Consider the following 12,511-nt stretch of genomic DNA (forward strand, 5'->3'; position numbering starts at 1 on the left):
TACGTTCAGGGTTAAGAAGGGGTTAAAAACAAAACAAATTGTGCGCGCAGCAGCATTGGTGAGGGAGGGGCAGAGACGGAGAGAGAGAGAGAGTTATGATAAACGCGCATGCCTTGCCAGGCTCTGCTTTTTATCCATAGATTTATCAGATTTATTTTTTTTATTATCTATAGCAGGGGTGTCAAAAGTGTGCCCCGGAGGCCATTTGTAGCCCACAGCTAATGTTTTAAAGGCCCACGGCACATTCTAAAATTACTATTAAAATAAACAAAAACATAACAAAAGTGAAATAAAAAAGCTTAAAGGTTAAATGTAATTTAGAAAAAGTTGCAATGTTGACTAATAAAACAAAGCTGTTTTTTTTTCTTTCAAACTGTCATTGCTCAAAACATAATATTGAATCAAAATCAATGTTATTATGAATTATTGACCTATCCAAGGTTCCCATTACTTCACATCAAATATTACACTAAGAAAAATATTTTTGGTGGAAGATTTTGCAAATTTGGTAAATAAATAACCCAAAAATGTATATTTTGTTGTTTCCTTCCTGTACCGAAAATGAACCGAACCGTGACCTCTAAACCGAGGTACGTACCGAACCGAAATGTTTGTGTACCGTTACACCCCTGTCTGCAACCTTCAATTATTTTATTAATTTGACCCAGAAGGGACAAGCGGTAGAAGATGGATAAATGGATGTATATTTTTTTATTGGCTTACTCTGCAGGCTTTTTTGTAAACAATGTGGTTGGTTGTGTGTAATAGTAATTATTTATTTTTTTCCCCAGGTGTGATCGCATTTGATCAACACGGTCACGTAGCTGCGGGGACGTCCACTAACGGGCTCACTCACAAAGTTGCAGGGTATGTCGATGCTTCAGGGACAAAAATGTATGCAAACTTGTATTACTTCAGGTGTTCTACAGGGTGACGCAAAAAAAACGGAACTTTTAAAAATCCTACAACCGTCTGTTTGCAATCATTCCTCAACGTTTCAATTATCTTGCTTGCTTTGCATAAAAGTCATGTTCTTTCCAAAATATGCTTTGCTCCTTGGGGGCAAACTTCTTACGTTGTGTAAAATCGTCAATTACTCGAACGCTTACCTCTTTGAGACTTTTTGAGTCTCATTCTCTCCGTACTTCCAAACACAGTCAGAAATTCTGCTTTTTGTTGGAGCGTGATGACAATCGAAACCTGCTCCGAAAATGTGATTGCACTACAGCAGGGGTGTCCAAACTTTTTCCAGCGAGGGCCACGTTCGGTAAAATGGAAATATGCGGAGGCAACTTTCATACGTTTTGTACTTTAAAAATGCTAAAAGCTAAGTTAGCTGAACAAAACATCCACATAAGCTTTGTGTTACAGGTGACAAAGAAAATGAATGCAATCTAATAACTAGGGCTGTCAAAAACGACTAGTTAACTTATGCAATTAACCACAAAAATTATTGCATTATTCACATATGAACGCAGAATACCATATTTTTACACACCCACTAAATTTGAGGCATTTAAAAAAATATATATATTAGCCGCACTGGACTATAAGCCACAGATATACACAGAATACGTTGCAAAATGAGTTATTTACACAGGAATATTTTGTAAATGTTTGTTTACATACCTTAATTGTTTCCAAACGGTGCCTCTACACTGCAAAAACTGAAATCTAAGTAAGATTAAATATCTCAAATAAGGGTAATATTTGCTTATTTTCTGTCTGATAAGATAATTCTTCTCACTAAGCAGATTTGATGTTAGAGTGTTTTACTTGTTTTAAGTGTTTTGGTCCTAAATGATCTCAGTAAGATATTCCAGCTTGTTGCTGAGATTTGATGAGCTATATTGAGTAAAACATGCTTGAAAGTAGAATATCAAGTGTTGCAAAGCTGTGTCATCAACACTCACAAGTATAAAACTACTTTTTTAAAGTAATAATTTCTTACTTCAAGCATGAAAAAAAAAATCATGATGCCGAGCGCATATCATTATGTCAAGATAATGGCACTAGCATTTACTTTATTTGAGAATATTTTTCAACATATTGAGCAAAAAGGTCTCTTTTTTTTTCTACCAATAAAAGTGCACTTGTTATTAGTGAGAATATACTTATTTTAAGGTATTTTTTGGGTTCATTGAGGTTAGCTAATTGTACTTGTTTTGGAAAGTCTAGACAAGCCGAATTGTCTTGTTCTATTGGCAGATAATTTTGCTTAGTTCAAATAAAATACCCCTCATTTTTGTATTTTTTTTTTCTTGTTTTTGAACACTGACTTTTTGCAGTGTAATAACTAGGGCTGTCAAAAATAACAAGTTAACTTATGCAATTAACCACAAAAAATCTTGCATTATTCACATATGAACGCAGAATACCATATTTTTACACACCCACTAAATTTGAGACATTTAAAAACATATATATATATTAGCCGCACTGGACTATAAGCCACAGATATGCACAGAATACGTTGCAAAATGAGTTATTTACACAGAAATATTTTGTAATGTTTGTTTACATACCTTAATTGTTTCCAAACGGTGCCTCTACACTGCAAAAACTGAAATCTAAGTAAGATTAAATATCTCAAATAAGGGTAATATTTGCTTATTTTCTGTCTGATAAGATAATTCTTCTCACTAAGCAGATTTTATGTTAGAGTGTTTTACTTGTTTTAAGGGTTTTGGTCCTAAATGATCTCAGTAAGATATTACAGCTTGTTGCTGAGATTTGATGACCTATATTGAGTAAAACATGCTTGAAAGTAGAATATCAAGTGTTGCAAAGCTGTGTCATCAACACTCACAAGTATAAAACTACTTTTTTAAAGTAATAATTTCTTACTTCAAGCATGAAAAAAAAAATCATGATGCCGAGCGCATATCATTATGTCAAGATAATGGCACTAGCATTTACTTAATTTAAGAATATTTTTCAACATATTGAGCAAAAAGGTCTCTTTTTTTTCTACCAATAAAAGTGCACTTGTTATTAGTGAGAATATACTTATTTTAAGGTATTTTTGGGTTCATTGAGGTTAGCTAATTGTACTTGTTTTGGAAAGTCTTGACAAGGTGAATTGTCTTGTTCTATTGGCAGATAATTTTGCTTAGTTCAAATAAAATACCCCTAATTTTTGTATTTTTTTTTTCTTGTTTTTGAACACTGACTTTTTGCAGTGTAATAACTAGGGCTGTCAAAAATAACAAGTTAACTTATGCAATTAACCACAAAAAATCTTGCATTATTCACATATGAACGCAGAATACCATATTTTTACACACCCACTAAATTTGAGGCATTTAAAAAAATATATATATTAGCCGCACTGGACTATAAGCCACAGATATACACAGAATACGTTGCAAAATGAGTTATTTACACAGAAATATTTTGTAAATGTTTGTTTACATACCTTAATTGTTTTGAAACGGTGTCTCTACAGGGCAGTAAAACGGATGATCAAACAAAACAGAAGTCATGGTCATGGACCCACTAGCTGCGGAATTGATTAACGTGGACCCCGACTTAAACAAGTTGGAAAACGTATTCGGGTGTTACCATTTAGTGGTCAATTGTACGGAATATGTACTGTACTGTGCAATCTACTAATACAAGTTTCAATCAATCAGCCAGCTCTCCAATCAGCTAAACAGACTCAATAACTCCACAGTGACGTTTTGGTGAGTTTACTGAGGAATTTGTGAAACTGAAGCAATACAAACGGAACGCCATTATGAGTTAATAATACTAACACACTCGTAACCGTGTTAGTATATTAGCTAATGTTAAAGACACTAGATTCATTACATAACGATAGCACGTACAAATCTGCATGAAAACACTCCTACAGACATCACACATGGGTCGGTTCAGTAAGACTTGTTTTAGTTATGTTGTAAAACTTACATACGCTGCTTGGAGTGATGAATAAAGAATCCATACAAGTAGAATCGCTAGGGACGATTAGAAGACAGAACGGCACTTCTATTTCCAGTTGAACGCACTAAATGGAAGGACACTGCAGCACCTACAGCAGGGGTCACCAACCTTTTTGAAACCAAGAGCTACTTCTTGGGTACTGATTAATGCGAAGGGCTACCAGTTTGATACACACTTAAGTAAATTGCCAGAAATAGCCAATTTGCTCAATTTACCTTTAACTCTATGTTATTATTAATAATTAATGATATTTACACTTAATTGAACGGTTTAAAAGAGGAGAAAACACGAAAAAAATGACACATTTTGAAACATAGTTTATCTTCAATTTCGACTCTTTAAAATTCAAAATTCAACCGGAAAAAAGAAGAGAAAAACTAGCTAATTCGAATCTTTTTGAAAAAATTAAAAACATTTTTTATGGAACATCATTAGTAATTTTTCCTGATTAAGATTAATTTGAGAATTTTGATGACATGTTTTAAATAGGTTAAAATTCAATCTACACTTTGTTAGAATATATAACAAATTGGACCAAGCTATATTTCTAACAAAGACAAATCATTATTTCTTCTAGATTTTCCAGAACAAATTTTTTTTTAAAGAAATTCAAAATACTTTGAAATAAGATTTAAATTTGATTCCACAGATTTTGTAGATTTGCCAGAATAATTTTTTTGAATTTTAATCATAATAACTTTGAAGAAATATTTCACAAATATTCTTCGTCGAAAAAACACAAGCTAAAATGAAGAATTAAATTAAAATGTATTTATTATTCTTTACAATAAAAAAAAAAAAAATACTTGAACATTGATTTAAATTGTCAGGAAAGAAGAGGAAGGAATTTAAAAGGTAAAAAGGTATATGTGTTTAAAAATCCTAAAATCATTTTTAGGGTTGTATTTTTTCTCTAAAATTGTCTTTCTGAAAGTTATAGGAAGCAAAGTAAAAAAATTAATGAATTTATTTAAACAAGTGAAGACCAAGTCTTTAAAATATTTTCTTGGATTTTCAAATTCTATTTGAGTTTTGTCTCTCTTAGAATTAAAAATGTCGGGCAAAGCAAGACCAGCTTGCTAGTAAATAAATAAAATTAAAAAAATAAAGGCAGCTCATTGGTAAGTGCTGCTATTTGAGCTATTTTTAGAACACGCCAGCGGGCTACTCATCTGGTCCTTACGGGCTACCTGGTGCCTGCGGGCACCGCGTTGGTGACTCCTGACCTACAGTGAGTGAACTCGCCCAAAAATGGCGCCATAGCACAAACAATGACACACCATTTCAGTGTATTTTTTTATTAATTTTTTTAACCATTTGCATTATAGCCGTCAGCGAAGAAAAGTCCATAAATTAGCCGTAGGGTTCAAAGTGTAGGAAAGAAGTTGCTGCTTTTAGTCAGGAAATACGGTAATCACATCATTTATTTTATTGCATTTGATTGATTGATTGATTGATATATTTTTATTTCAAATATGCATAAAAACAACAGCAAGCCTGATCCAATACAGTGCTATAGCCTTAACAGCCATTATAACAAAATGAAAACAATGGAGAATAAAAAAACAAAAACAAATGAGCATTGGACTTTCTTTTTCTTTTACATATTTGAAAAGGAGTGAGAAGAAGTTTACACTTATTTAATCCCACCCCTTTTCTTTAAATCATAAATTACTCTGAGCTAGTACTTTTCACCAAGTATTGGGGTCTTTTTTAATTTAATTGGAATCATGCAAGCGAAATCATACTGCGAGTGGTTAATCATGATTACGGTAATCTAAATTCAAAAGTGTGATTTATTTGATTTCAAAACGGTATTGTGTGACGACAGCATTACTAATAACTAGGGATGCCCGATAAATGCGTTAAAATGTAATGTAATCGGAAATTATCGGTATCGTTTTTTTTTTTTTTTTTTTTTAATTAAATCAACATAAAAAACACAAGATACACTTACAATTAGTGCACCAACCCAAAAAACCTCCCTCCCCCCATTTCTTTCTGTTATCAATATTATGGTTCCTACATTATATATCAATATATATCAATACAGTCTGCAAGGGATACAGTCCGTAAGCACACATGATTGTGCGTGCTGCTGCTCCACTAATAGTACTAACCTTTAACAGTTAATTTTACTCATTTTCATTAATTACTAGTTTCTATGTAACTGTTTTTAGATTGTTTTACTTTCTTTTTTATTCAAGAAAATGTTTTTAATTTAGTTATCTTATTTTATAATTTTTTTTAAAAAGTACCTTATCTTCACCATACATGGTTGTCCAAATTAGGCATAATAATGTGTTAATTCCACGACTGCATATATCGGTTGATATCGGTATCGGTTGATATCGGTATCGGTAATTAAAGAGTTGGACAATATCGGAATATCGGATATCAGCAAAAAGCCATTATCGGACATCCCTACTAATAACATATCGATAATTAATTTAATTTTTACAATCTGCCCAGGGCCAAGAAAAAACGAGCTGCTGGGCATAATTGGCCCCTGGGCCGCACTTTGGACACCACTGCAGTACAGTGTATGATTTGTAGGAGAATAAGGCCGCCTCGCAAAATGTATTTTCCTTGGTTGAGCAAGACATGATAGGGAGGACTATGGTTCTAATATTCATGCACTAAGTCGACTTGTATACCCTGAAAAAGTAAAGAAGAAACATTTGAATGAACAACATGTATTAACAGACTGGTGGTAGAGGTGGGGATTATAATAGATTTTTATAATCGATTAGTAAACGTCAATAATCTATTTATTTATTTTAAATAAAATAATGCAGACTGCAGCGAGCCACCTCACTGAGAGATCCGACTTATGTTCCAGTTTTTCGCACATTTCTATTAATTTAATAAATGTGGGAATTAATTTGATACATAATGTTGGATATGGAGAACATACAAACACTTTATTTATTGAGTCAAAAATATAGAAATTCTATGATTTGGTATAATTGCAAACATCTAAAATGATGTACAAAGCAAACTATAACCTGCTACCAAAGAATGTACAACAATTCTTCTCAACTAAAGAGGAGAAATACAACCTTAGAGGAAAAGGTAATTTAAAACATTTGTATGCACGTACAACACTTAGAACCTTTAGCATATCAGTATGTGGAATTCAATGATGGAATGGATTAAGTAAAGAAGTTTAAGAGGTTGTTCAAATGAATAGTGCTGACAAAGTACAAAGAAGAATTATGAGAAACACCGTCAAACTTATTGAAAATAAGATATTTTTCATCTCAGTACGTTAATAATGACTGACTTAGTCATCTATTACAAGAACTGTTGTATTACTCATTCACGGATGTCATTGTGCTACAAAAAGAAGTCAGTAAATGAACGTATGTATTTGTAAACACTCTGAAGTGGGAAAGGGGTAGGATTAAATAACTTTTGCTTCTTCCTACTCCTTTTCGGACATGATGTAAAGGGAAATAAGATTAAATTGTGTAGTGTATTATGCTGTAAGTGTGTTCATGCTCGAAATAAACTTAAGAAAGAATTTAACTGTTTTTAATTACAAATGCACTGTGTTTGCAAAGTTGCAAGTGATAAACGCTTAATTAGTGAAACAAATACAAAGTAAAACAGCATCAATATACTGTACATAAATTAAAGATGCACCAATAATCGATTTTTAATCGAATCGTAGCTCCTGATTTGAGTTTGAGTTTATTTGGAACATGCATACAACATGATACATCACACATGCATGCATACAACATGATGCATCACACATGCATGCATACAACATGATACATCACACATGCATGCATACAACGTGATGCATCACACATGCATGCATACAACGTGATGCATCACACATGCATGCATACAACGTGATGCATCACACATGCATGCATACAACGTGATGCATCACACATGCATGCATGCATACAACATGATGCATCACACATGCATGCATACAACATGATGCATCACACATGCATGCATACAACATGATACATCACACATGCATGCATACAACATGATACATCACACATGCATGCATACAACATGATGCATCACACATGCATGCATACAACGTGATGCATCACACATGCATGCATACAACATGATACATCACACATGCATGCATACAACATGATGCATCACACATGCATGCATACAACGTGATGCATCACACATGCATGCATACAACATGATACATCACACATGCATGCATACAACGTGATGCATCACACATGCATGCATACAACGTGATGCATCACACATGCATGCATACAATGTGATGCATCACACATGCATGCATACAACATGATGCATCACACATGCATGCATACAACGTGATGCATCACACATGCATGCATACGTGATGCATCACACATGCATGCATACAACGTGATGCATCACACATGCATGCATACAACGTGATGCATCACACATGCATGCATACAACATGATGCATCACACATGCATGCATACAACGTGATGCATCACACATGCATGCATACAACGTGATGCATCACACATGCATGCATACAACGTGATGCATCACACATGCATGCATACAACGTGATGCATCACACATGCATGCATGCATACAACATGATGCATCACACATGCATGCATACAACATGATACATCACACATGCATGCATACAACATGATACATCACACATGCATGCATACAACATGATGCATCACACATGCATGCATACAACGTGATGCATCACACATGCATGCATACAACGTGATACATCACACATGCATGCATACAACATGATGCATCACACATGCATGCATACAACGTGATGCATCACACATGCATGCATACAACATGATACATCACACATGCATGCATACAACGTGATGCATCACACATGCATGCATACAACGTGATGCATCACACATGCATGCATACAATGTGATGCATCACACATGCATGCATACAACGTGATGCATCACACATGCATGCATACAACGTGATGCATCACACATGCATGCATACAACGTGATGCATCACACATGCATGCATACAACGTGATGCATCACACATGCATGCATACAACGTGATGCATCACACATGCATGCATACAATGTGATGCATCACACATGCATGCATACAACGTGATGCATCACACATGCATGCATACAACGTGATGGATCACACATGCATGCATACAATGTGATGCATCACACATGCATGCATACAATGTGATGCATCACACATGCATGCATACAATGTGATGCATCACACATGCATGCATACAATGTGATGCATCACACATGCATGCATACAATGTGATGCATCACAATTTCCAGTTTCTCTTTTCAACATGTTGGAAAAGGAGTAGGAAGAAGCAGAGTTTATTTAATCCTACCCCTTTTCCTTTACATAACAGTTGCTAAAACTTTTGTTCACTTCCTGTTCTCAATGTATTCACAATTTACTCCATACATAATCACAGTAAAAATAAATAAATAAATAATACTCGGTGAAGTAATTTAAATTCCATATGATGAGATGAGTAAGATTACTTTAAGAATGAATGAATGGATGGATGAAATAAATTCAGAATGTTCATCATGGTTCTTCTTCTTTGTACTTTGTAAACACTTTAAGTTTGAAGAGTTACTTGAAGTGGATCATATTAGTACATTGTTTGATTTATTTGCTTAATCCATTCCATCATTTAATTATAAGATATACTGAAGGTCTTAAGTGTTGTACGTGCATACAAATGTTTTAAATTAAATTTTTCTCTAAGATTATATTTCTCTTCTTTTTTTTTTTAGAAGAATTGTTGTACATTCTTGGGTAGCAGGTTATAGTTTGCTTTGTGTATCATTTTAGCTGTTTGCAAATTCACTATGTCGTGGAATTTCAGTATGTTTGATTCAATAAATAAAAGGTTTGTATGTTCTCTATATCCAACATTATGTATTATTATAACTAGGGATGTCCGATAACGGCTTTTTGCCGATATCTGATATGCCGATATTGTCCAACTCTTTAATTACAGATACCGATATCAACCGATATATACAGTCGTGGAATTAACACATTATTATGCCTAATTTGGACAACCAGGTATGGTGAAGATAAGGTCATTTTTAAAAAAATGAATCAAATAAAATAATATAAATAAATTAAAAACATTTTCTTGAATAAAAAAGAAAGTAAAACAATATAAAAACAGTTACATAGAAACTAGTAATTAATGACAATTTGTCAAATTAACTGTTAAAGGTTAGTACTATTAGTGGACCAGCAGCACGCACAATCATGTGTGCTTACGGACTGTATCCCTTGCAGACTGTATTGATATATATTGATATATAATGTAGGAACCAGAATATTAATAACAGAAAGAAACAACCCTTTTGTGTGAATGAGTGTAAATGGGGTGGGTTGGTGCACTAATTGTAAGTGAATCTTGTGTTTTTTATGTGGATTTAATAAAAAAACAAACAAACAAAAAAAAAACGATACTAATAATAAAAAAAATGATACCGATAATTTCCGATATTACATTTTAACGCATTTATCGGCCGATAATATCGTCAGACCGATATTATCGGACATCTCTAATTATAACTGATTTTTTGTGTATTTGTAACCATAATCCAATCATGAGGTAGCCAAATATTCCCAACTCTTAACTGGTGTATTTGGATTTTTGTGTCACCCTTTACTTGGGGTACGATGAGTTTATTATTCCATCAGAGCACACTTTAACAGGATTCTTGGTCTGTGTTTGTGTTGTTCCTGACCTAGTCGCGTTGGAGACTCTCCTATAGTTGGATCGGGAGCCTACGCCGACAGCGAGGCCGGCGCTGCCGCCGCGACCGGTGATGGAGACGTCATGATGCGCTTTCTACCGAGGTACTAGCCGAGGACTTTCTTTTTCTTATAACCAAGCCTCCATCCCCTCTGTTTTGCTCTCACTTGGCTTTTGTTTGCGACATTTCTAGTGGAGGCCTACCGTTACAAGGGTAGTGCTTAGAAAAGGGTATCTTGAAGCGCCATATTTAGCTCCACAATCAGCATAGATTGTACCTTGAAGACTCCGGGCTGTGCTTAGCAGCCTTGACAAGCGCTCGTTAGCCGGCCTCGCACGTGTCAAATGCAACCCTGCCAACAGTTACTTGGCGGTGGAGCTGATGAGAGCCGGGACGGATCCCTCGGCAGCCTGCAAGATGGCTATTTCCAGGATTAAGAGGCATTACTCCGAGTTCTTCGGGGCGATCATCTGTGCGAACACGACAGGCCATTATGGTGAGTTTTTGCATTAGAATATGGAGACTGTGCAGGCGGCGCCACAACCATCATTTGTACCTACCTGATGGAAAATATCCAGCAGACTATATGTGTCTGTTTGTGCTCAAGTATGACACAAACATGTATATTTTCACACAATAAATATAGAAGACATACTCAGTTGTAATACAAAGTCTGGAGCTAAATTCATAGAAAAGTTTCTCAAGTGCAAAAATGATGACTAAAGTGGTAAAGCTGTCATTTTATTTGCACTTCCATTTTATTGACAGTTTATTTAAGAAACATGTATGTTATTTTAGCACAACATAAGTATATGTCAGTGTCATTTTTGTAGTATTTTTTTTTTCTAATCAGCCTGACCTAAGTCTAAGTTTTATGTGTTAGTATTAGTAGTAGTATTAGTAGTTAATGGAATCATGTCATTTGACAAGGTTGTAAACTGTAAGGAGGTTAGATAAAAATATTGAATACAATTCAAATCAAGGGTAACACTTTAGTATGGGAAACATATTCACCATTAATTAGTTGCTTATTAACATGCAAATTAGTAACATGTTGTCTCTTAATTAGTCATTATTAAGTACTTATTAATGCCTTATTCTTAAACAACTCTAACCCTAACCAAATAACTCTAAATTAAGTTCATATGTTCCCCGAGTGTCCAAATAACTCTTAATTAAGTCTTTGTTACTTAGAATATGTTCCCCATACTAAAGTGTTACCAAATCAAGACTTAGATTATAGGCCTGTGAATCCTTGGGCACCACACAATTCGATTCTTCGGGGTAACGATGCTTAATTCAAAATCAATACTTTTTTATTAACTTTGGGTGCCAGTTGTGTGATTAACTACATTACTCCATACAATAAATAAAACAGCTTCGATGCATTTATATATTACCTAAAATAAATGTTGGTTTTAATAAAATTCCACCCAAACATTTCATAAAGTCAAATAAAAATAAGGAAACAAGAGAAGTATCCAACACTTCTCTTTTCTAAAGTAAATCTGAACAGCAGATATAAGTATCAACAACATGATTTGCCTGAGTGGTTGGACAGGACAGATTAAAAAAACTATATATATTAGGGGTGTAACGGTACGTGTATTTGTATTGAACCGTTTCGGTACGGGGGTTCCGGTTCGGTTCGGAGGTGTACCGAACGAGTTTCCACACGGACATGTTAAGTAGCGTAACGCACGTTGTGTAAACAATGCACACAATGCACAACACACGGCATGCTAGCAGCTAACGGGCTACGATAGACTGACCATACGTCCTCTTTTCACCGGAC

The 12,511-nt window shown here is 34.5% G+C and overlaps 1 protein-coding gene across 1 annotated transcript in view; it reads left to right on the forward strand.

Moving 5' to 3' along the window:
- Positions 1–12,511, forward strand: part of aga (aspartylglucosaminidase) — a 37,576-nt gene that overhangs the window by 23,721 nt on the left and 1,344 nt on the right. The window contains exons 6-8 of the mRNA XM_062039736.1: positions 792–867; positions 10,712–10,819; positions 11,079–11,212. Coding sequence (XP_061895720.1) covers positions 792–867; positions 10,712–10,819; positions 11,079–11,212 — 318 coding nt within the window. The remainder of the gene's footprint in view (positions 1–791; positions 868–10,711; positions 10,820–11,078; positions 11,213–12,511) is intronic.

Source organism: Entelurus aequoreus, linkage group LG28 (genome assembly GCF_033978785.1).
Source record: "Entelurus aequoreus isolate RoL-2023_Sb linkage group LG28, RoL_Eaeq_v1.1, whole genome shotgun sequence".
NCBI lineage: Eukaryota > Metazoa > Chordata > Actinopteri > Syngnathiformes > Syngnathidae > Entelurus > Entelurus aequoreus.